This window comes from Pan paniscus, chromosome 18 (genome assembly GCF_029289425.2).
Source record: "Pan paniscus chromosome 18, NHGRI_mPanPan1-v2.0_pri, whole genome shotgun sequence".
Taxonomy (NCBI): Eukaryota; Metazoa; Chordata; class Mammalia; order Primates; family Hominidae; genus Pan; species Pan paniscus.
The window spans coordinates 41444598-41470651 of record NC_073267.2 but is presented as its reverse complement, the minus strand read 5'-3'; the positions used below and the strand labels follow the sequence as shown (position 1 = coordinate 41470651).

The 26054-nt window shown below is 36.4% G+C and overlaps 1 protein-coding gene across 1 annotated transcript in view; it reads left to right on the top strand.

Annotated features, from left to right (window-relative positions):
- The window catches only part of LOC129394125 (zinc finger protein 85-like), a 60442-nt gene that overhangs the window by 27928 nt on the left and 6460 nt on the right, over positions 1-26054 (top strand). The window contains 1 exon segment of the mRNA XM_063598081.1: positions 8691-8994. Coding sequence (XP_063454151.1) covers positions 8691-8994 — 304 coding nt within the window.

Below are 26054 nucleotides of genomic sequence, written 5' to 3'. Positions count from 1 at the left end.
TAAATATTAATGGAAAAGCATTCCATGCTCATTGAATTGAATAATCAATATAATTCAAATGTCTAGGCCGACTAAAGCAACCTTCAGATTAAGTGTTATTTCTATCACGCTATCAATGCCATTTTTATAGAAAAAAATACTATTCTAAGATTTATATGGAAGAATAAAAAGACCCAAATAGCCAAGGCAACTTTATACGCAAAAAGTAAAAACCTGGAGGCCTCACTTTACCTGAGTTCAAACTGTACTACAAGCTACAGTTACCAGTATCACATGGTTCTGTTACAGTAATATATATGTAGACCCCTGGAACAGATGAGAGAGCCCTGAAATAAAGGTACACTTCTACAACCAACTTATTTTTGACAAAGTCAACAGAAATAGATGAATGGGAATTAACTCCCTGTTCAATAAATGGTACTGAGAAAACTGGTTAGTCATGTGCAGAAGAAGAAAACTGGACCCCTACCTCTTACCATATAAGAAACATGACTAAAGATAGATTAATAACTGTGAGACTTCAAGCTATAGAAATCCTAGGTGAACACCTAGAAATTATTCTAGATACTGGCCCCTAAAGAAAATTTATGACTAACATTTTAAAAGTGAGTGCAACACAAAAATCAAAAATTCCGTCTACTTAAAGAGCTTCTACACAGCAAAAGAAACTATTAGCCAAGTAAACAGACAACCTGCATTATGGAATTAAAAATTTGTAAACTGCATATAGAAAGGATTAATATACAGAATTTATGAGAAATTTAATAAGAAAAAGGGAGACAAATGAAATAGGCACTTCTCAAAGGAAGACCTAAGAGCTGGCAATAAACATGCAAAAAAAATTGCTCAATATTCGTAATCATCAGAGTGATGTACATCAAAATGACAGTGTGGTGCCATTTTACACCAGTTAGAATTGGTGTTATTAAAAAGTGAAAAAGCAGATGTAGTTTTGAAGAAAAGGAAATTTTTATACACTTGGTGAGAATGCAAATTAATTCAGCTCCTGTGGAAAGTAGTTTGGAGATATCTCAAATAACTAAAAATAAAATTGCCATTTGACCCATCAGCCTCATCAGTGGGTATATAGCCAAAGGAGAATAAAGAAGTTTGCCAAGAAGACACTAAACAATCACATGTTTATTGCAGCACTATTTACAAAAGCAAAGACATATAATTAAACTAGATACTTAGGAATCTTAGATTGGATAAGAATAATGAGGTACTTATACACCATGCAATACTATGCAGCCACAGAAAATAGTAAAGTAATTTTTTGTGCAGCAACATGTATACAGCAGAAGGCCATATTCTAAGCAAATTAACACAAATCAGAAAAACAAATACCACATGTTCTCACTTATATGTGGGAACTAAACATTGGGTGCACATGGAAACAAAGATGGAAACAGTAAACACTGGGAATTTTAAAAAGAAAAAAAGAAGGGAGACAAGTATTGAGAAACTATCAGATATGATATATACTGCTTGGGAAATGGGATTATTAAGTGCCCTAACCTCAACGTCATGCAATATACCAATGTTACAAATCTGCATATGTACTTTCTGAATTTAAAATAAAATAATAAAATCCTTTGTGGTATAATGACATGTTAGATTTCTCCAGTTCTGGGTTAATAGTTGTAATTAGTGGTGAAATAATTATTTACTCCTTAAGGCATAGGAATGAATGTTTGTTTACCAGGTCTCTTTGCATTCTATAAGCTACTGTCTCTGAAAGCTCTTGGCCTATAGCCTGAGAAGTGTTTTATTCCTAAGTATGCAGCAAAATAAATGACTCTACATCTTTATCACTTATTCTCTGTACCATACACTATAGAGTTAATTTGTAATTCAACTCTTTTTAGGGAAAAATGGTATGTTTAATCCCCCTTTTTTTTTCAGAATGAACCATTTTTGAAAATGTGAGGCTGTGAAAATCATGCTAAATTGCTGAATTAGGAAAAGGAAACATTTTTAAAAAACGCATAAAAGTCTTACTGCCATAGCTCAAAAATGATGAAACAGACAGTGTGGGTTATTCAAGACCTACATTGCTGCAAATGCTTACTCCATCACAATCATTCTGGTAAAAAAAGGAACAATGGGTTAAGAAGGTTTAGAATACCTTTCTGATTGAATTGCAGTGCTAGATTTCTGTTTTTATTATTTGCCATATAGAAGTCTGTACTTCAACAAAAGATGCCATGAATTTCAAGTTAATATGCTCACACATATATTCTCCCTAGAAGGGTACTAATGTGTTTGAATCGAAATGTAGCATTTCTGGCCAGGCGCAATGGGTCATGCACGTAATCCCAGCACTTTGGGAGGCCAAGGTGGGCAAATCACCTGAGGTCAATGAGATCAGGCTGCCCATGGTGAAACCCCATCTCTACTAAAAATACAAAATTAGCTTGGCACGTTTGTGCACACCTGTAATCCCACCTACTCAAGAGTCAGAGGCAGGAGAATCGCTTGAGCCCAGGAGGCAGAGGTTGCAGTGAGCCAAGATTGCACCATAGCACTCCAGTTTGGGTGACAAGAGTGACTCCCTCTCAACAACAACAATGACAAAAATGTAGCACTTCTGGCCTTTCTTGTGCTGCTCTGTTTGTGTGAAATAGGAAGGCAGAAAGTAAAGCAGAGTCAATCATGACATTTCTAGTTTCTACAGTGACAGCATCTAAAATCTACTGTTAAGTCAACTAGAAATAATGATAGTATTTAAAAACTGAGAAAAAACAATTCTTTATATTTTTAGTTTATTTTTTATAGTTTATAAAAATTTAGTTTCTGAATTATTAAGTTAAACAACTTGAACATGCAGATACATAAAATTTCATCTGGATGATAGCATTAATATTTTAATAGCGTATGATTTTGAGTCACAGTTGCCTCACTGGGTTTACCTGAAAGCAGTAGTTTATTTTCTAAGTATAAATAGAGGACAGGTTTTCCATAATCCTAAGTATACAGCTCTTTTAAGATTAGCACTATGATTATATCTGGACAAAATTTATAGATTTCAAGTAACAGAAATTTTGATTTTTTAATAGATGTGAAAAAGCAATGAAAATAAGTTGTTAAAATGAGTTTTTTAAAAAACTTCACATATGTTCAGTAAATAACATTTAAAACCACATTGTAAGTGACTGACCAGTAATTCCAATCTATTTTATTTTAGTCACTGAGAAAACTTAATATTATTTAATTATTCAACAAAAGTATTTTTATATTATTCTTTTTGAAACTTTCAGAAACTCAATGGATGATGATGTGCCTGCAGACCACAAATATTCTATATAATAATAGGCTCATGTTAGCTTTTAATGTAAAAATTCAATATATTTTAAACGTAAAATTATTGCCTTTTTAAGTCAGAACAGCGACATCATTGTTAGAATTCATCTACCAAAGTATTTGTTTTAGACTTAATAATAAGTACTTTAAACTGAAAATCAAGTTCTACATACTAGCTAAGGGTTAAAAAAATGGTATTTAAGTTTCTCTTTGTTTCTACTAAATTAGAAAACTTAAAGTCAAAATGTGAGGTCAGGAATGAAAACAAGCATTGGATTAGAGTGTGTTTGGCATAATGGTTAAGATTGAAACTAAGTATCAGGTGGTTCCCGATTGCGTCCCAGGTCAGCCACTTAGGGGCTGTATGACCTGAATAGTTTTATGTCCTCTCTGTGCTTGACTCCTCAGCTGTACACTGAGGATAATACTGCCAAAATCCTAGGGTTTTGGTAAAATTGAAGCAATTAATGCAAATAAAGGTGCCAGAAGAGCACTCAGCACATAGCAAGTGTATGGACAATTTATAAGCTCTTATTTGTTGATTCTGTTAGATCATAATAAATGCTGGTCCTGAAAACAAGGTGGCCACATTAGCAGTTTCTAACTCATTTTCATTCTTATTCAGTCTGTGGTATAATAGAGTTTGGCAAATTCCCATATATTCATATACAGCATGGATACAAATATGAAAAGATTTCTTATTGAGTACTATTCACACTCCAGTAACACTAGATAAATAAGCATTTAAATGCTGGGTGTTTGTCAATTTTAAATTTAGAGAAGGAGGCAAATTGTTTTTTCATCTATTTAATAAATTCTTTATGTTCATTTGTTAAATTTAAATGTAGTTTAAAAATATGAATTCAAATAACTTCTCTAAAAAGTGAAGTAAATTATTTAGACATTTAGAGAATTTTAAACAGTTGCTTTAGAGTCTTTTAAAGTATTATATTGCTTTGAACATTAAAAATCAACATTTTATTCCTGAGTGTTGGGTTCAGACTATTCATGATATTAAAAGTTTACTTACCTACATCACAAAATGAGCAAGCCAGTTGAAATAAAAATATATATGTGTATGTTTCCTGGAATTTTAAGATGAAAAAACATTTTTTCTCTAGCCTAATTTCTTAGTTTTTCTCTTTTTTTTAATTACTAGTATTTTAGATTGACAAAGATGTATACATTTATGGGATACAATGGGATGTTTTAATATAGGTATATAATATGAAATAAGCCATGTTAAATAACATATTTATCAGCTCACTTAGCAATCATTTTTTGTGGTGAGATATTTGAAATTTACTCTCGGTTATTTTGAAATATATAATACAGCTTACTATAGTCATGCTGCTGTGTAATAGATCTCAAAACCTATTTTCCCTGTCTATTTGAAACCTTGTACCCTTTGATCAACAACTTCTTATTTTTTTCCCACCACTCCTGGCCTCTAATAACCATTATGCCACTTTCTACTTTTTTGAGTTAAACTTTGTTAGACTCTACATATAAATGAGATCATGCAGTATGTGTCTTTTTTGTCAGGTTTATTCCATCTAGCATAATGTCCTCCAAATTTATCTATATTGTTTTAAATAATAGGATTTACCCCTTTTTAAGACTAAAGAGTATTCCATTGTGTATCTATACCACCACATTTAAGAAAATTAATTTAGATATGGTAATATATTCATCTATTGGTTTGAAAAAATCGTGTGCTATTTAAGGATATTTTGTGTCAAAGCAGGTGTGTCTCAGATGACTAGAAGTGAAACCTTATGCCTTGGAATTGCCAGATAAACATTCCTTGGCCTTTGTTGTATTCATCGAAAGGATTGATGGCGTGAGTTTACTGGTGCAGAGAACCATTGCAAGCCTTCACCTAAAGAAAATTTTTAGAGGTGTGTTTGTAAAAGTCACCCCCCAGAATCTAAAAATCTGCTTATAGTGGAAGCTTATATAGTGGAACCTTATGGGACCTGAGTATTTCCAAATCTGAAGTCTGTCTGGGAACTCATTTTGAAACGTGGACAAGCCAAGGTCAAGAATAAGACCATCCCTCTGACAGACAACACAGTGATTGAGGAGCATCTGGGGAAGTTTGTTGTCATTTGTTTGGAAGACTAGTCATGAAATTGCCTTTCCAGATAAGCAATTTCTTCTTCCTGTGCCCTTTCCACCTCTCAGTAGCCTGTCATGCTACCAAAAATAGAATAGGCTTCCTCAAGGAGATTGGCACACCTGGCTATCAAGATGAACGCATCAAGCAGCGTACCCGCCAGCTGAACTAGACCCAGGTTCCAAAACTGCAGTGAATTTTTATGAATGAAGTGGAAACATGTTTTTGGTTTTTTGGAGAATTTTTATCAAGTATTTTCAGAGAAGATTATTTCCTGGTTTATCTTCAAAAACTGGAAAGGAAGGGTCAAAGAAAAGACAGTAGCTTATGTTCATGGCAAGTAACTCTCATCACAGTCCAGTTCCAAGGAAAATTTCCAGAGTTTTCTACATTGGCTGCCACCTCGTCTGAAAGCAGCACATTCTATGGAGGAAGGAGTCCTGCTTTGTTCCATCTTCTATTCTAGGGTTTAATGTTGGTAAATGAGTAACTCTAGCATTTGTACAAGGCTCCCTAAGACTCCTGCAGCAGGCAACCAAGCACAGGGATGTAACTGAATCTGGAGATTCCTGGGGACTTGTTTTGAAAAAGACATGAAATACACATAGGAAGAAAGGCACAAAAATAAATATTCACTTGTCTCTGCTGTGAGTCTATGTTCCAACTTTTCAGTGATGGCTTTGAGAGCTCTCAGACTTGACTGGCTCTAAGTGTATCTGGTGGCTTTTGTATTCTAAGCTGAAACTGGCTTAGTACTTTTTCCTAAAAGCTCAAGATTTGAGAATGGGGACCCCTTCACCAGAAAAACATGTATAAATTCAAAATGTTGATTGCAGTTCTATGGTGTTTAGACCCTTCTCAGATACCTGTGCACCTTACAGGTTTTGTTTGTTTTGTTTTTTGTTTTTGTCTTTGTTTTGAGACACTCTGTTGCCCTGGCTGGAGTGCAGTGGTGTGATCTCAGCTCACTGCAGCCTCCACCTTCTGGGTTCAAGTGATTCTCCTGCCTCAGCCTCCCAAGTAGCTGGGATTACAGGCATGCGCCATCATGACTGGCTAATTTTTGTTTTTTTAGTAGAGACGGAGACAGGGTTTTCACCATGTTGGCCAGGCTAGTCTCGAACTCCTGACCCCAAGTGATCCACCCACCTCTGCCTCCCAAAATGCTGGGATTACAGGCGTGAGCAACCGCACCCAGCCCTCGTGTACCTTATGTGAGGAAGTCCTGCTCTTAATCAGGATCTGTCATGCAGACCCTGATCTTGCTACTCTGGTTCCATGCCCTGTGGAAGACCAAAGTTTACCAAGATAGCTTTTTCCCTTCATGGTGGCAGATAGCATTGCCCCCTCCACCGTCGATGCCCACCATTTCTCCCCCTGGGCTTCAGGATAGAATTACTTGATTTTTCTGATGATCAGCACTCTCCCTTAAAACACAAATCATGAAGGAATTAACAATTTTCTTCATTTGGCATGAATGAAATTAGCCCAGTTTGTCTTTGTAGGCCCCAGACAGGCAGGCACCTTAATTTTTTCCTTGCATATTCTAGTCTCCAGAAGTATTGCCCCTTGTCCTGCTGATAATGACATAGTAGCTAGTAGACCAGCAAGTGGGCATCTGGGGATTTTCATCCTGAAAACAGTGGGTCTGATATTGCTTGTGTTTTTTATCAGTGTCCACCCCAAGTGGGCCTTCCTGCTACTATCTTCTCTTATTTACCCCCCACTTGCCATCTGAGCAGTTGGTGAGGATGTGCCAGGCCTAGGTTAAACTTGGAAACATGCTTGACCATTCTATTCCCTGCTCCTTTCAGATCAGTTAGGCTGCAGTTTTGGCTCCTGGGACCCTCAAGCACAGCTGGGAAATCAAGTTAGAGGTGTAACTGCCTTAAAAGATGCCCACTTATGAGATAATTAGATTGGTTCTCTCCAGAGGTAACCTGCCAAGAAGAGATGCTATAGATGTTACTCTTATACTGTAAAACACTGTGAAATCAGATTACTTTAAAATGACGTATTACAAACTTATGGAAAAAGCAGTTGTGACTATGGAAGCCCAAAGCTTATATCCCAGCTCTGTCTTACACTAAATATGGGTACTGTGTTTCCACTCTTTTCTATAAAATGGGAGCTAATATCCTCCAACTGTTTGCCTGACATGGTGGTTAAAAGGATTAAGCAAAACAATAGTTTGTAATTTATTCTGTGAGAGCAAACCGATGGTAAATAAATAAAAAGGGAGTAAGTTGATTAAAAATAAATTTTTTAAAAAAGTAAGAAAAACCATAATAACATGTTTGTAATTTATAATTGTATACAAATAAAATGTTTTAAAAATTAATCAAATTCACATCTTTGAATGGCTTGGTATAATTACCTGTTTTTTAAAATGGCTAGTTTACTAATAAAAAGCAAAGAAAAGATTTTGATTTTGCCCAATCATCAAGTATTTGACCTTCTAAATCTAAAATACTGCCAAAAGGATTTGAAGGGAATATTTTTCAGGTGGCTTCTTAGGGTTTCCAATGCAATACGAGAAGAATTTTGATAGGCCAGAAAAATGCATTCTACAGAGTACACAAATTTCTCCTCTCTGATTTGCTTTAACATTGAAAATTGAAGATTGAAAATTTAGTATCTCAACATAGAGTAAAAATATTTATTTTTCAGTCAAGCAAATAATTCTATAAAACTAATGGATAACAGATGCCATTAGCTGCCAAAAAAATAGTATGACTATATTCAGTAAGTATCTAGCTATGCATTTGACAGCCCAATTAAATTAAATCCCCAGTATGTGCAGGTGAAAAGCATTTATGTGAAATGTGCTGCACATCCAGTTAGCACCTTCTTCTGCCTCTTTACAGAGATACAAATTATCCCTGAGTAACTCGGGGTAAATACTGAGAACTGAGAATGCTGTGTGCAGAATGATTGCTGGGAATATGGTTAATGCATTTCTTCCATATTGAAAAAAATTAAGAGCCTTCAGAAGCTTCTCAGAATTTACTAAACATAAGAGAATTCATACTGGAGAGAAACCTTACAAATGTGAAAAATGTGGCAAAGCCTTTGGCCACTCCTCAACCCTTATTAAACACGAGAGAATCCATACTGGAGAGAGACCTTAACAATGTGAATTATGAAGAGCTGTAGCTGCTCGTCAAACCTTATTGAACACAAGATAATCCATACCGGAGAGAAACCCTACAAATGTTAAGGATGTGGCAAAGTCTGTAGGTGCTTCTCAGAGCTTACTCAACATAAGAGAATTCATTCTGGAGAGAAGCCTTACAAATGTGAAGAATTTGGCAGAGCCTTTAATAGCTTCTCAGACCTTACTAAACATAAGAGAGTTCATTCTGGAGAGAGACCTTACAAATGTGAAGAATGTGGCAAAGCCTTTACCTGCTCCTCAAACCTTATTAAACACAAGAGAATCCATACTGGAGAGAAACTATACAAATGTGAAGAGTGTGGTAGAGCCTTTAAAAGCTTCTCAGAACTTACTCAACATAAGAGTATTCATACTATACCGAGACCTTACAAATGTGAAGAATGTGGCAAAACCTGTAGGTGGTTCTTGGTGCTTACTCAACATAAGAGAATTCATACTGGAGAGAGACCTTACAAATGTGAAGAATGTGGCAAAGCCTGTAGGTGGTCCTCAGACGTTACAAAACATAAGAGAAATCATACTGGAGAGAACCCTAGAAATGTGAAGACTGTGGCAGATCCTATGTAACAAATCCTATTAGCCACCGTGCCTGGCCTATTTTTAATTTTGATGGATATGTAACAATTGTACATATATGTAAGGTACATGTAATGTTTTCATATGAGCATACAATATGTAATAAACCTTAGTAATTGGGATATTCATCAGCTCAAATATTTATTCCAAATTTTCTCTTTTAGCTATTTTGGAACATACAATGAATTATCGTTAACTGTTGACTCTATTGTTTTACCAAATCCTAGATCTCATTTTTTTAACTGTTTTTTTTTGTTTGTTTGTTTGTTTTTGAGACAGTTTTACTCTCTCACCCAGGCTGGAGTGTAGTAGTATGATCTTGACTCATTGCAACCTGTACCTCCTGTGTTTGAAAGATTCTCGTGCATCAGCCTTATGAGTAGCTGGGATTACAGTCACACACTACCATGCCAGCTAATTTTTGTATTTTTAGTAGAAACAGCATTTCTCTATGTTGGCGAGACTGTTCTCAGAGTCGTGGCCTCAAGTGATACACCTGCCTTGGCTTCTCAGCATGAGCCACCATGCCTGGCCAACTTTATAATTCTTAATGCTTAATTAGTATTTTTGCTGGTAGTTGACTTAACATTTCTAAGGAAAAGAAAAAGAGGCCGAAATATGAAGCAACATAGGTTGTTTCTGTTTTTCTCTCCTAAATACGTTTCCTAATACATAATGAAAGGAAGAATAGACTGTCTCAAATACATTATAGTAAATGAAAGAAACCAGCTGGAAATATGGCCAAATGTACCATTGCATAGAGAGAAAATGTTAATTATACTACAAGAGTGTAGTTTTTAAAAAATATTCATAAAAGGCATATCAATAGAGTCTGAGAGTAGATTCATGATGGTCTATTAATGAAAGTAGAAATAGTTTAAAGTTATTCTTTTATGGTTTCATAATGATAAATATACTAGAAACATTGAATTGAGTGTGATATTATGCAAAGTTTAAAATAATGGCTTTTAAAAAATAAACATTCCATAGGATAATATTGCTAAATTAATTTCTGAAAAACTATTCACAAAATCTGAAAACCAAATTAATTTCTTTTTGAAGAAATGTACTTGTATTTGACTGCTAGGTCTAGTTGGTATATTTAGGTCAACAAATCTGTATAACTTTCTACTTCTGTCATTAACTGTCTTTTTGTTTCATGTGTTGGGATCTTTGTTGGGTGCATACATATTTACAATTGTTATGTCTTATTGATAGGTTTACATTTCTTCAATATATAATGTCCTCATTTGTCACTTGTAACACTTTCGTCTTAATATTTATTTTGCTGAAGTATAGCCACCCCAGCTCTTTTGGCTACTGTTTGTATAAAGTATCTTTTGGAATTCTTATGATCTAAAGAGAAAACTAATGAGAGTCTCTTGTAGATAACAAAGTTGGATTATGTTTATGATTTTTAAACCATTCTGTCAATGTTTGCATTGTAATTGTACAGTTTATTTCTATTTAAAGTATTTACAAAAGATTCTATTCTATCATTTTGCTACTTATTTTTCTGTCATATATCTTTTTCAAATTTAGTTTATTGCTGACGTCTTTATTCTATTGATATTTTTCAAGTCTACAGTTTTTATTCCCTCTTTAATTCCTTTTTGACTATTTAAAGTTATTGTTTTAGTGATTAAGGATTATAACTAATCTCATGAATGTATGACCATGTATAATAAATCAATACCACTTGAAATTTGGGTTGATTACACACAGATTTGTTTCTGCAACTATATGTGTTTCCAGCTTATATAATTATGCATAGCCTGAAATTAACACAGATTTTTAGCTACTTTTATGCATTAGTCTTCTGAATCATATATAAAAGAATTTTAAAAGATTAAATAAGTTATGAAATAAAAATATGTTCATAGTGGCATTTTAATTGTTGTATATATATACTTTTACTGGTGTTATTTGTTCTTTTAATATGGCATTAAGTTATTTTACAGTGTGTCCTTTTATTTCAGCCAAAAAGATAGTCTTTATCATGTATTGCAGAATGGATCTATTAGTGAGAAATTCTGTATAATTTTTTTAAAATATAGAAATGTGTTGATATCTCATTTATCTTTGAAGAATAGTTTGCTGGAAATAGACTTCTTTGTTGTTGTTTTATTTTATCACTTTAAATATGTCATCCTGCTGTCTCATGACTTTTATCTAGCAAGAAATTAGCTGCTAATTTTGCTATGATATCTTTGTATATGATGGGTCTTTTCTCTATGACTATTTTTAAGATTTTTTTTGTCTGTAACTTTTGAAAGTTTGATTGTAATGTGTCTTTGGTGGAGGTCTTTGAGGGTATACAATTTTGAGCTCAGTTATATTTTTGGATGTGTGGATTCATGAGTTTTATCATGTTTAGAAATTTTTCAGCCACTATTCCTTCAATTTTTTTTCTGATCATTTTACTATCTCCCTCTTCTTTGGATTTTCCATAATCCTTGTGATGGCATTGTAACGATTTGTCATTAGTATCTTAGGGCCTTGTAATTTTTCTGAATTCTCTTTCTCCTAGTCAGTCTAAATCATTAAAATTGAACAGACTAAACTTTGCTAATTCTTTTCTTTTTTTTTTCTTTCTACTCATTCTACTGTAGAGGCTTTCTGGCAAATTTTTTTTTCAGTGATTTTAATTTTTGAATTCAGAATTTTTTGTTTATTTTATAATTGCTATCTCTATTGATACTTTCTATTTGATGAGACATCATTTTCCCAATTTTTTTTCTTTCTTATGGTTTACTCTCTTTTTCAGCATATTTAAATCCATTGATTTAAAGACTTTTTAATGTCTTTCAATGTCTAGGATATCTCTAGGACTGTTTCTTTTAATTTGTTATCTTGTTAATGAGTGATATTTTTTTGCCTGCCTTGTGTTTTGCTTTTTTGAAAACTACATTTTGATATTATAATATGGTAACTTTGAAATCATATTTTTAATCCTTTGGGTTTTTGTTTCTCATGACTATTTATATTTGTTTAATGACTTTTCAAAGATATTAATGTAAATATTGTATTCTTTGTTGTGTATGGAATAAAAGCCTCTGTTTCATTATCTTATGAGCTAGTAATTTGACAGAGATTTTCTCAAATGCTTGCTTGCCCAAAACATCTTAATTATTGCAGCTCAGCTTACAAACCAGGAAGATTAGATCTTTGCCTTTTCTTTTCCCTGTTTATGCTGAGTTTGAAGGTGTATTAGTTTGTTCTCACCCTGCTATAAAGAAACGCCAGAGATGGGGTAATTCATAAAAGAAATAGGTTTAATTGACTCACAGTTCTGCATGACTGGAGTGGCCTCAGGAAATTCACAATCATGGCAGAAAGTGGAGGAGAAGCAAGTACCCTCTTCACAAGGTGGCAGGAGAGAGAGTGAGAGAACAGAAAAAACTACCATTTATAAAACCAGCAGATCTTGTGAGAGTTCACTCACTATCTTGAGAACAGCATGGGCAAAACCACACCATAATTGAATCACTTCTTTCCCTCAACACGTGGGGATTATAATTTGATATGAGATTTGGGTTGGATCACAGAGCCAAACCATATTCGAGGGTAAAGCAGTCATGACTGATAAGATCTTCTTAGAGCTTTTCTGAACATTGATCTTACCCGTGCCTACTCCTGAGCATGCATATGGGCTTCTAGATTCTCAGAAATATGTGGACAGTTTTCAGAACCCTTATCCCCAGGCATTTTATTCTCCAGTCTTCCTATTCTACATGACTTGTATTTTCCAACTGATATTTTTCCTCCAGTTTTGATGTGTAATTTGCCTTTACATGTTTGTGCCAAATATTAGTTTATTGATTTTAAGTTATAGTTGTTCATTTTTAATGTAGGTGTTTATTGCTATAAATTTATCTGAGCAGGTTTTTGCTGCATCTCATAAGTTTTAATATGTTGCTTTATTATTATTTATCTGAAAATATTATCCAATTATTTTATTTTGACATTATGGTTATTTAGGAGTGTGTTGTTCAATTTCCACAGATACGTAATTTCCCCAAATTTTCTGCAGTCATTAACTTCAATTTCCTTTTTTTTTCTAAAACTTAAAGTGTAATAAAAAAAAAATTCCTCTTTTTTTTAAGAGAGCAAATTTTAGGCCAGGCGTGGTGGCTCACGCTTGTAATCCCAGCACTTTGGGAGATCGAGGTGGGTGGATCACCTGAGGTCAGGAGTTCAAGACCAGCCTGGCTAACATGGTGAAACCCCGTTTCTACTAAAAATACAAAAAATTAGTCGGGCATGGTGGTGTGTGTCTATAATCCCAGCTAATCGGGAGGCTGAGGCAGGAGAATCACTTGAACCTGGGAGGTGGAGTTGCAGTGAGCTGAGATTGCGCCATTGCACTCCAGCTTGGGCAACAAGAGGAAAACTGCATCTCAAGTAGCTTATAGTCTATCTGTTACCCTGAGATCATTGAGGAATTTTGAGACCATTGAGGAACATGTATCAATACCACAGGACACTCTGGAACCAATGGGGTTACATCAAGAAACCCAATATTATATTCTGTTTCTTTTAAGTAAAAATATTGTTTGACTTCTGTTTTGTTGACAAGGACTTAGACCAGACAACCTGCCTGGGCAAGGTTACCATGAAAGTGAGATCACATGTGACAAAGTTTAAAGCCCATCTGTTCCTCACCTGCTGTTTTTCAGGAGTTAAAATTTAGTTAAGTTTAGTTTTCCCCTTGTTGGCTCCTTTCTAATAATCTTTATCCCTAGGCTATCCTGCTTCTGCAGGTGACATGACAATTATTGGGAGATGACAATTAAAGGGAGATGAGCTCTCGGCATCATTTCCTTATAACATATTGTGGGCCTCAACCTCCATACAAAGATTCAACTGAAAGACTCTGCTGGGTGAGTGTCTATTATTCATCTGCATAAACAGTGAGAACTGAAGACTCAAGTGGGTGGTGGCATGAGGCAGCATTTTCTCAGTGGTATGTTAGGAGAATTGCTTCTCATAATCAGTCTATCACTGAATCACTGCTAACAGCAGAACATTTTTCAAGATAAAATATAAATTTACTCTTATGAGGACATAAATTTATAGATTTGTGGAAAGACCTTTGTATTTTCATGGTGTTGTGTTTGAGTTGGTATTTAATGAATTAGCTATATTATACCTTATTTTATTCATTTATGTAAAATTTTATATTTTAAAGCAAACATAAGCCAATTGAGAGATTATTTAGTTTTCTTTGTTCTTTTTAGTTTGGAGAATCATTAGCATGTTTATAATATTTTAGGATTGCTTCAAATTGTGTTATCTTAATATATTAGATGTTTGCAATACTTTATAATAAAAATTATCAGAAACCACAAAGATCCTTTTGTTTTACTGTTTTATAAAATTTTTTCTTTTTTTTTCTGATTACCACATAGCTATCTAAAAATGTCACATTTTACTATTTATTAAATCTTTACAGAGTTAAAATTTTACCTGAATGGGCACTTGCAGTATTCATCATAATTTTAAATACTGTCTTAAATTAATTCAGTTTTATTACTGTGTTTTGTAAACTAAACTGATAAAATTGGTTTTATATTTCTTTAGGTGAGATTGATTAGTCATGAGTAATAATTTACAGAAATATTAAGATTATAGTATTTCCTTTTCAAAAAGGGTCTTCTTGTATCCCTATCACTTCTAAGTTTATGATTTTATTTTCCTATCTTTCTTTCTTTTTTTTTTTGAGACAAAGTCTATCTCACTTTGTCACCCAGGCTGGAGTGCAGTGGCATGGTGCTGGCTCACTACAACCTCCACCTCCATGCCTGGCTAATTCTTTTGTATTTTTAGTAGAGACTGGGTTTCACCATGTTGACCAGGCTGGTCTGGATATTCTCACCTCAAGTGCTCTGCCTGCTTCGGCCTCCCAAACTGCTGGGATTACAGGAGTGAACTACTGTTCCCAGCCAAGTTTGCCATCTAATTAAAATATATATTCATAAACATAACTAGTAAATGTCAAGTTAGTTGTTGAATTAGTAAGTTAGCTATTTCTACGTTCAGTAGAAATAGTGTTCTTTGTGTCTATGTTTCTTTAAAATGAAAGACAGGATGAAATTAGGGTAGGATAAAAACACAAAATAATGCTGATAGAGATTGTGGCACACAAGGTTACAAAAGTCTTAAAAACATAACAGTAAACCTCTGTGTCCTTGAACATCAGATTATTTTAATTTGTCTTAAAATTATTTATGATAACAAACTCTGCATTCATGCATTCGGAAGTAAGAAAGTCAGAAGCGAGGGACCTCTGCTGATCCTGATCAGTGTACCTGAGGTACAGAGGACACAGATGTCTTTCCTCTCAAACTGAATTTTAGATACAGCCTTCTTCACATTGGAGTGATGCACAGAGATATAATAGTGCAAAACCTCACAAGCTTTAAAAAATAAAAGTGCTATATTTTTATTTTGCTCATGTATACTCTTCATCCAGAGATTAAAACACACACACACACCCCTACACACACACACGTGGGAAAGAGAGCTTCTGGGGTGCCAGTTGAGTTGGTCTCCCCTGTGTGAGACACCCATGGGAAGCCATGGGCCGCCTCTGAGGAGAAACGTCTCCTTACCGCCTTCATGTCTTTATGTCCCGAGAGCATAACTGCTCAGTGGCATGCTACAGGTTGCTCAGGGAAATAACACTCCCTTGAAGCAGTGGAGTATAGTCAAACATCTTGGCTCCTCCTGAAACCCACTCCCAACCATTTCAGTCCCGGTAAGTTAAAGATCTTAAATAGTTTAGACACACGCTGTTGCTCAAGGAAATTCACAGAAACTGCCACTGCTATACATCCTATCAAATGACTCATGAGTTCTCCTTCACTGATTAATCCTTTTCCTCATCCATTCCTCCTGCTCCCATCTGCTGTAAGAACAAAGAGTTTATAAACCAATAAATTGGGTGGAGCCCAAGAGCTCTGGGCCATGAGCCGATGCTCCGGTCCCTTGGACCCACCCTTTAAACACTTACTCTGTCTCTTTCTAACTCCTTTGTCTCCACTGGACTTGGGGTACCCGCTGAGTGGAGTGGGGCTGGTTTCCCCAACACACACACACACACACACACACACACACACACCACTGCTTGGCAGAATTTTAGAATTTCCCCAAATTTGTAGCCCATGGCTTGTGACAAAGCCCCTCAAGTGTTTTCTGTTTCCTGTTTCTTCAGTGACACTTTCAGTCTATATTTTTTTTACTCAGAGACCTGAGAATTAAGTGTCTTGAGATCATAAAATTTTATGTTAGCAAATGTCCTACCTGCATCCTACAGTAAGTTAAATAGCCAAACAAATTGAAATATACTTAATCTATTCAGTCATTTCATGCCTATCATAATTGGGTTTTCTTTGGCATTGCTGCATTTCACAGTTTTCATGCAATAATCTAGGTTGAAAAGTGTTTTTTTCTACAATGCCAAGCTCTATTTTTAAGGTTTTCAGCTATTACCACTAAATCATCCAACCCCCTCACTTGTCAGTTGCAATTCTCATAACCACTTTATGTTGTCAGTGACCAGTCATAGTTGTTAAGTGCCATTCATAGAATATGATAAAATTGGTAATGACCATGAAGCTATCAATACAATAATAAAACAAGTGCATTATTTTATTTCATTATTTAGGCTGTATGTAATTTTAATCCAAATCAGGTACAGTGTAAAATTCTGTAGACATTATTATAAAAATGAGGAAATAGACTTTATATCTTTTTTTTTTTTTCAGAGATGGGTCTCTCGCTCTGTCACCCAGGTAGGAGTGCAGTAGTATGATTATAGCTAACTACAGCCACAATTCAGTGAGCTTGAGTGATTCACCTGCTTCGTTCTCTTTAGGAACTAGGACTATAGGCATGTGCCACCACACCCAGTTAATTTAAACTAAAAAAAAAAGTAGAGACAGGAACTCACTATTTTGACCAGGCTGGTCTTGAACTCGTGGCTTCAAGCTATCCTTTTATTTCAGTTTCTAGAAGGGCTGGGATTGTAGCCATAAGTCCCTTCACCCAGTCCAAAATAGAATATTATTCTATGCATAATAGCACTTGGGTTCTTGTGTATGGCTAATGTCTTTTAAAACACTGTCTTCTTTTATGATCTAAACCTGCAAAATTTGTTATCAGTCTCTTATTCTGGGTCCATTTAAAATTGGTGTTACCTTCCCCACCATTGTGTGTGTGTGTGCGCGTGCACGCATGTGTGTGTATTGAAACTTGCATTATATAGAAGATAAATCAAGTAAAATGAGAATGTACTTGACCTGTATTGTATGTCTCTCAGATTGCATAGGGTCTTTATTCTCAGCCCAAGGAATACCTGGTTGCCACATCTTATAGCAAGAGCTCACATATACATCTCAATTTATATTTTTATATATTATTTAGGAAGCAATTTTCTTTTACATTGACCAAATCATATGGCCTGTATGAATTTTGTTCTGTTCTGTCTTCCTTAGGTCTATAATATGTTATTTCACATTTTATGATAATTTTATGGTAGATGTGACAGATTTGCCAAATAAAAATACAGAAAACACACTTAAGCTTAAAATTAGAATAAACAACAAAAAACTTTTTTGTATAGCTATGCATATTTGTGTGTAGTATGTGTAAGCAATTCTTTGAAGATATTTACGCAAAATAATTATCCATTATTTACTTAAAATTCAAATTGAACTAAATGCCTAGTTTGTGAAAATCACTGTTCTTTCCTCTAGACTCAGGACCAACGTCCTCAAAATCCTCATTAGAGAAAAAAAAAATGATAATTTAACAGATAAACTCTTTTGTAGTAGGTAGTAGTTATTTAAAAAATGTGCAGCATGTATTAAAATATGTGACCTGGATACAACATTGAGCAAGCAAAGAATACTAGAATTCTTATCTGTGTCTTTTTTTCTAATTTTATTATTTGTTTCTGGGACATGACTTACAATACATGCAGTATATTTGTAAAGTGATTGCTATATATTTACTAAATGATTATTTATATGTCAGTAGTTCAAGTACAACTATTGTTTTATTGTTACAAAACTGTTGTACTTTAAATGGAGAGATTATTATTCCTTTAATCTGACATAATACTGGAGCTTCTGGATCTAACATGAAAGCAAAATCCAAGTATGTTGAAGGCACCAGTATATATTGGTGGCAGTGGTCTGTTGTTTGGTTTTGGACATTGCGATAAATGTGTACCTGTACAAGATTATGCACTGGGAGATAAAACAACAATGATTATATCAACTACACAATTTCTATTTTGTAAAAACATCCACATCAGTTGGTATTAGAGCAGTGTTCTAACTCAGATGTGAATTTCTCAGTATAACCAAAAAATGTTGTCAAATTATCTTCATTGTCTTACATATTTACATTTATAGGTTGGTAGAATTGTAAGTGACCTTGAAATCATAATTTAACATTTTTATCATAAAGTTTGAGTAATTTGTTTGTTAATTTGTGTGTGTGTGTGTGTGTTATAAAGCTAAATTATTCTAAGCCTTGGATTAACTTAATTGGATACAATAATAGTGCCTATATTCAGGGACAGTAACAAGAAAAAGTAATTGCAAAAGTATTCCATAAATTTATAAAGTATTCTGATACAGAGATATTTTCTTTAAGATATAGCAAATTATCTTCAGTATTAAAGACCTTAGTATTTTTCCAAGGCATGGAAGGATATCTCTGTAATAATTGAAGTCTCAACAAAGATCATGTCATCATTTTAATGCAACTTTTTTGATGTTAAAAGGCAGAGAATGGTAGTGTAGGTCCTCTAAATACTGAGAGCTTGATTTTCGCCTTCTCCTTCTAAGGGAGGAGACCACCCCTCATATTGTCTTATGCCCAATTTCTGCCTCCAAGGAAAGAAAAAGTAAAACCTAGAAGGCAGAAATGAAATCCACAAGCAGACAGCCCAGCGCCACACCCTGGGCCTGGTAGTTAAAGATTGACCCCTGACCTTGCCGATGCTCCCAGCTGAATAAACCCCTTCCTTCTTTAACTCGGTGTCTGAGGAGTTTTGTCTGAGGCTTGTCCTGCTACATTTCTTGGTTCCCTGACCGGGAAGCGAGGTGATCGCGGATGGTCGAGGCAGCTCCTTAGGCAGCTTAGGCCTGCCCCGTGGAACATCCCGGCGGGGGACTCCGACCAGCCGGAAAGATGCAGATCCTGAGAGTGCTCCCAAGTAGGCATTTGCCCTGGTGGGACGCCTCGCCAGAGCGGTGTGTGGCAGGCCGCCATGGAGGATCAACACAGTGGCTGAACACCAGGAAGGAACGGGCACTTGGAGTCTGGACATCTAAAACTTGATAAGACTAGTCTTTGAAACTTGCCCACTCTGTCGTGGAAGCGTGGCCTGATCACCCATTGTGTGCCTTTATCGGCAGTTTGGTTTTGGTTTTGGTTTTGACTTGGTTTGAATTGCTTGACAGGATTGGTTGGGAACTTGCCTACTCCATTTGAGTGGAAGCGTGGCCTGATCACCCACGGTGTGCCTGTACTGGCACTTTGGTTTTTGTTTTTGATTTGACTTGGATTGTTTGATGCTTTGGTTTTGGTTTTGACCTGGCTTGGATTTCTGGATACTCTGATTTTGATTTTGATTTTGGTTTGCTGCAAACTGCAAAAGTGTGTGTGTGCCCTTTTTACCCATTCTTTGTTTTGTGGTGTGTGTGTGGTGTGAGGCGTGGTTTTTTGTCTCAAAGAAGCATAGGTCAGGTACAATAAGCCCACCCTACTAGGAACTGTGTTGAAAATTTTCAAAAAAGCAATTAAAGGAGACTATGGAGTACTATGACACTAGGAAAACTTAAAACTTTGTGTAAGATAGACTGGCCAGCATTAGAGGTAGGTTGGCCATTAGAAGGAAGCCTGGACAGGCCCCTTGTTTCAAAGGTATGGCACAAGGTAACCTGTAAGTCAAGGAACCCAGACCAGTTCCCATACATGGACACTTGGTTACAGCTGGTTTTAGACCCCCCCGTGCCAGCACACAGTGGTTGAGAGAACAGCAGCATAAGCGGCTGGCAGAGTCAAGGAAAGACCAGCAGAGAGAGAGAGAAAAGAAAGAGACAGAGAGGAAAAGAGGCAAAGAGAGAGAGGAAGAGATAGAGAGGAAGAGACAGACAAAGAGGGAGTCAAGGAGAGAGAGAGAGAGAAAGGGGCAGAGAGAAAGAAGCAGAGACAGAGGCAAAAGGAAAGAGAGATAAAGTCAAAGAGAGAGAGAGATATACAAGTAGTTAAGGAAAAAAAAAAGCATACCCTATTCTTTTAAAAGCCAAGGTAAATTTAAAACCTATAATTCATAATTGAAGGTATTCTCCATAACCCTGTAACACTCCAATACCACTTTGTTGTCAGTGTAAACAAGGGTGTATCCCGAAAACACTGAGGCCTTCCTATCAAAAATCCTTAACCCAATAACCCGCGGATGGCCCAAATGCATTCAATCTGTAGTGTCAACTGCTTTACTAACAACAACAACAAAAAGAAAGTAAAAAAAAAAAAAAAACTTTTAGAGGGAACCTCATTGTGAGCACACCTCACCAGTTCAGAAGTATCTTAAGTGGGGGAGAAAAAGGGAAAAAAACGGGGGGGCAGAATTTATATGAAAGTATTGTATGGTAAATTCTTGTCCTGAAATAAATTAACTGTTGTTTAAAGAAAGAAATATTTGTAATTCAGAAAGTTGAGGGATGTCGAAGAATTGTCTGCAAAAGTCATGAAAGAGAAAAGTGTTATAAAAAAGAATTTATGCAAAAAATGTTGTATAATTTAAAAGTAACTAGGCCTCCAGAATGTAAAACTATTTAAAAAAACAGTTTATATGCAAGGTGTATAAGAAAAGTAAAATATACCTTTGGTAAAAGGATTATAAGGAGGCATAAGGATGTACATTTTTACCTACATTAAAAAGTTAAAAAAAATATTGTTTTGAAGGTTTAAGCAAGTTTTAAAAACATTAATTGTAAAGAAAATTCTGTGTGTAAACATATTAGCTAAAGTTAAAGAAGTATCATCCAGTTTTTCTGTGAACTGGACATTAAAGTAAAAGCATAAATGGTTTTACTTAAAGCACCAACCTGTTCTTTAGCAAAAATGATAAAAGGTTAAAAAGAGTCTATAAAATCTTACCTTATGGTCAAACATTAAAAATTAGATAAATATGTCTACAAGGTTTTATTAAAATTAGATGTAACATTAATAACACACTAATATAAAGATAAAATTTAGCTTATCTGGTATAAAAATCATACAAGAAGCATTGTTAAATGTAAAATGGTATTTGACTTTCTTTGGTTTAAAAACGAATAAAAATAGGTGCTAAAGGAAATTTCTCAGTAAAAAGGCACTAAGGACTATAAAGTCCACTGCCAAGGTCCCCACATTTTAAACAAAAGGTCAATTTCTTAAGAAGTATGTACTTGATTTATCTTCCACTTTCCTTTCTCTCAAAAACTAAAAGTCTTTTAGCACATGTGCCCCCTAGAATTTCTGGTAAACCAGCACCAGCCTGAAGATCATGTTCTCATCAAAAGGTGGAAAGAAGAAAAACTCGAGCTAGCCTGGGAAGGACCCTACCTTGTGCTGCTAACCACCAAGACTGCTGTTCATACAACGAAAAAAAAAAAAGATAGACTCATCACAACTGAGTCAAGAAAGCGCCACCCCCTCCAGAGTCGTGGGCCATAATCCCAGGGGAAAACCCTACCAAACTAAAGCTAAGACAAATTTAACTCTTTTCATCTATTCTATTACTCTTTCTTCTTTCCTCATTGTATTGCTGACCATCTAGTTATTAACATAACCAAGTCAATTTCACCTCAAACTGTTGCATTTAATGCTTGCCTTGTTATACCCTGAAAGGACTTGCTGAGTCAAAGACAGCTTTCTACTTCAGAAAAGTACTTCTGTCCCTCCTGACTCTCCTCAGACTGGGCATTAGTAAACTAGGACCATTTAATCTGGGAAGTTTTCAATAAAGACCCCAGTGCCAACCAGGAGTCTTGCCCCCCGGTGTAGAGCTTTCATGCTGTAGTTAGTCCAACATTCTGTGGACCACTAAAGAGCAAGGATGGACTACCCCAACTGGTTTTTGTAATTTCCTAAAACCATACATTCATTTTACTAGAGAATCATAGAAGTTAAAGACTTAAAACAAACTTTAGCAGTTAAGACAGGATACCAAGATGCAAATGCCTGGTTAAAATGGATCAAATATTCCATCTGCACGTTAAACAAAAGCAATTGTTACGCTTGTGCACATGGCAGGCCAGAGGCCCAGATTGTCCCCTTTCCACTAAGGTGGTCCTCCAGTCGACCAGGTGTAGGCTGCATGGTAGCTCTTTTCCAGGATTCTACAGCCTGGAGTAATAAGTCATGCCAAGCTCTCTCTGCTATATCCCAAAGTCCGGCACCCTGCGGGTCAGCCCCCGAGGGCCATCCAGCCTCCATCTCCCAATACTAAGTTCACTTCGTGTCTCTCACGACAGGGAGAAAACTTAACATTCCCTGGAGACCTGAAAGGATGCAGTGAGCTTAAGAATTTTCAAGAGCTTATCAATCAGTCAGCCCTTGTTCCTCTCCGAGTGGATGTGTGGTGGTATTGTGGTGGACCTTTACTGGGCACTCTGCCGAATAACTGGAGTGGCACTTGTACTTTAGTCCAATTGGCTATCCCTTTCACCCTGGCATTTCATCAACCAGAAGGGAAAGAAATAAGACATCATAAAGCGAGAGAAGTCCCTTATCGGTCTTTGGACTCTCATCTCTATTTAGATGCAATTGGAGTCCCACGAGGAATACCAGATCAATTTAAAGCTTGAAATCAAATAGCTGAGGATTTGAGTCAATATTTTGGTGGATGACAGTTAATAAAAATGTAGATTAGATAAACTACATCTATTACAACCACCAGCAGCGAGCTTTCGTGAGTTAAAAGAAAAACTCATGCCGGCCCCAGCCCTGAGGCTACCTGACCTGACAAAACTCTTTACACTCTATGTGTCAGAAAGAGAAAAAATGGCAGCTGGAGTTTTAACCCAGACTGTGGGGCCCTGGTCAAGGCCAGTGGCCTGTCTCTCAAAACAACTAGACAGGGTTTCCAAAGGCTGGCCCCCAGGTCTGAGGGCCCTAGCAGCAACGGCCCTGTTAGCACAAGAAGCAGATAAACTAACCCTTAGGAATAACCTGAATATAAAGGCCCCCCATGCTGTGGTAACTTTAATGACTACCAAAAGACATCATTGGTTAACAAATGCTAGACTAACCAAGTACCAAAGCTTGCTATGTGAAAATCCCCACATAACCATTGAAGTTTGCAACACCCTAAACCCCACCACCTTGCTCCCTGTATCAGAGAGCCCAGTTAAACATAACTGTGTAGAGGTGTTGGATTCAGTTCATTCTAGCAGGCCCAACCTCCGAGACCATCCTTAAACCTCAGTAGACTGAGAGCAGTACGTGTACGGGAGTAGCTTCACCAACCCCTGCAAAGTGACTCTGAAAAAGATGACAAGCCCTGCTCCAGTCACACCTGGAAGCTGACTGGTCCATGCACGGCCAAAGCATGAGAAAACTCTAAAAAGAATTTGTTTGTATAATGTTATTCTATACAAGTTATGTAGCCCAGGAAATGACCAACCTGATGTGTGTTATGACCCATCTGAGCCTCCCCTGAGCACAGTTTTTAAAATAAGATTAAGGACTGAGGACTGGTGGGGGCTCATAAATGATATGAGTAAAGTGTTAGCCAAAACAGAAGAAAAAGGGGTGCCCAAACAAGTCACCTTAAAATTTGATGCCTGTGCTGTCATTAATAGTAATAAATTAGGAATAAGGTGTGGTTCTCTTAATTAGAAAAGAGGCTATATGGCAGAAAATAAGTACATCTGTCATAAATTAGGACTGTGTAGAAATAAATGTAAATACTGGTCTTGTGTCATTTACTCTCAATGTGTCTTGCAAGAAGACATGGGTAGTAAAAATAAAAGTGAGAACTCCCACTACTGAGTGAGAGTCTCAAAGGAGGGGAATAAGGGAGGAGACCACCCATCATATTGTCTTATGCCCAATTTATGCCTCCAAAGAAAGAAAAAGTAAAAACTAAAAGGTGGAAATGAAATCCACAAGCAGACAGCCTGGCACCATACCCTGGGCCTGGTAGTTAAAGATCGACCCCTGACCTAATCGGTTATGTTATCTATAGATTACAGACATTCTATAGAAAAGCACTGTGAAAATCCCTATCCTGTTTTTCTCCGATCTAATTACTGGTGCAGGCAGTCCCCAGTCACGTAGCCCCTGCTTGCTCAATCAATCATGACCCTCTCACACGCACTCCCTTAGAGTTGTGAGCCCTTAAAAGGGACAGGAATTGCTCACTCGAGGAGCTCGGTTGTTGGAGACATGAGTCTTGCCGATGCCCCTGGCTGAATAAACCCCTTCCTTCTTTAACTCCATGTCTGAGGAGTTTTGTCTGTGGCTTGTCCTGCTACATTTCTTGGTTCCCTGACCAGGAAGCGAGGTGATTGGCAGATGGTCGAGGCAGCGCCTTAGGTGGCTTAAGCCTGCCCTGTGGAACATCCCTGTGGGGGACACCGACCAGCCCAAGCAACGTGGATCCTGAGAGCGCTCCCAGGTAGGCATTTGCCCCAGTGGGATGCCTTGCCAGAGCAGTGTGTGGCAGGCCCCCATGGAGGATCAACACAGTGGCTGAACACCAGGAAGGAATGCGCACTTGGAGTCTGGAGATCTAAAACTTGGTAAGATTGGCCTTTGCAACTTGCCCACTCCGTTTTGTCCTGCTACACTTCTTCTTTCTTCTTTCTTCTTCTTTTGACAAGTTCTAGCTCTGTCACTCAGGCTGGAGTGCAGTGGCATGATCTTGGCTTACTGCAACCTTTGCTTCCCAGGTTCAAATGATTCTCCTGCCTTAGCCTCCTGAGTAGCTGGGATTACAGACACGTGCCACCATTCCTGGCTGATTTTTGTATTTTTAGTAGAGACAGGGTATCCTCATGTTGGCCAGGCTGGCCTTGAACTCCTGACCTCAAATGATCTGCCCACCTCAGCCTTCCAGAGTGCTGAGATTACAGGTGTGAGCCACTGCACTGGGTTGCAATTTTCTTCCAAGAAAAAAAGTTTACATAAGGGTTCTCTGGGATGGAAACACGAGCTGGACAGAGCCAGGATTATTTTAATAAAATACAGTTAATAGGAGTTGTGATAAATTAAATAATGCCCCACAAAAGTGCCCAAGTGTTAACCCGTGGGTACTAGGAATATATTATATGACAAAGACAAACAGAGGCTGCAGATACAACCAAGGGTGATAATCAGTTGACTCTAAAATAAGGAGATTAATTTGAATTACGAGTTTGGTGTCCACAGCCATATATTATATGACAAAGACAAACAGAGGCTGCAGATACAACCAAGGGTGATAATCAGTTGACTCTAAAATAAGGAGCTTAATTTGAATTACGAGTTTGGTGTCTACAGCCATACCACCCTGAATGCACCTGATCTTACCTGAATTGAGTGTGAGCCTAGGTAATCACAAAAGTTCTTAAATATGAAAGAGAGTCTGAGAAAATGCTGTGATGCGAGAGTCAGATTTAAAAAAAAATTTTTTAAATATGTATACCCACAAATATTCTTGGAATATATATATTTATACACTATAGTGTATAAAATAATGCTGAGACTATTTTTGAAGTTTTATGTACTAGAATTAAGAATTTTATGAGATAAAAACATGTTAGTGATGATTTGAACATACCATAAATAACATTTATGATGTAAAGTCTTATTTTGAGATATTCAAAATGT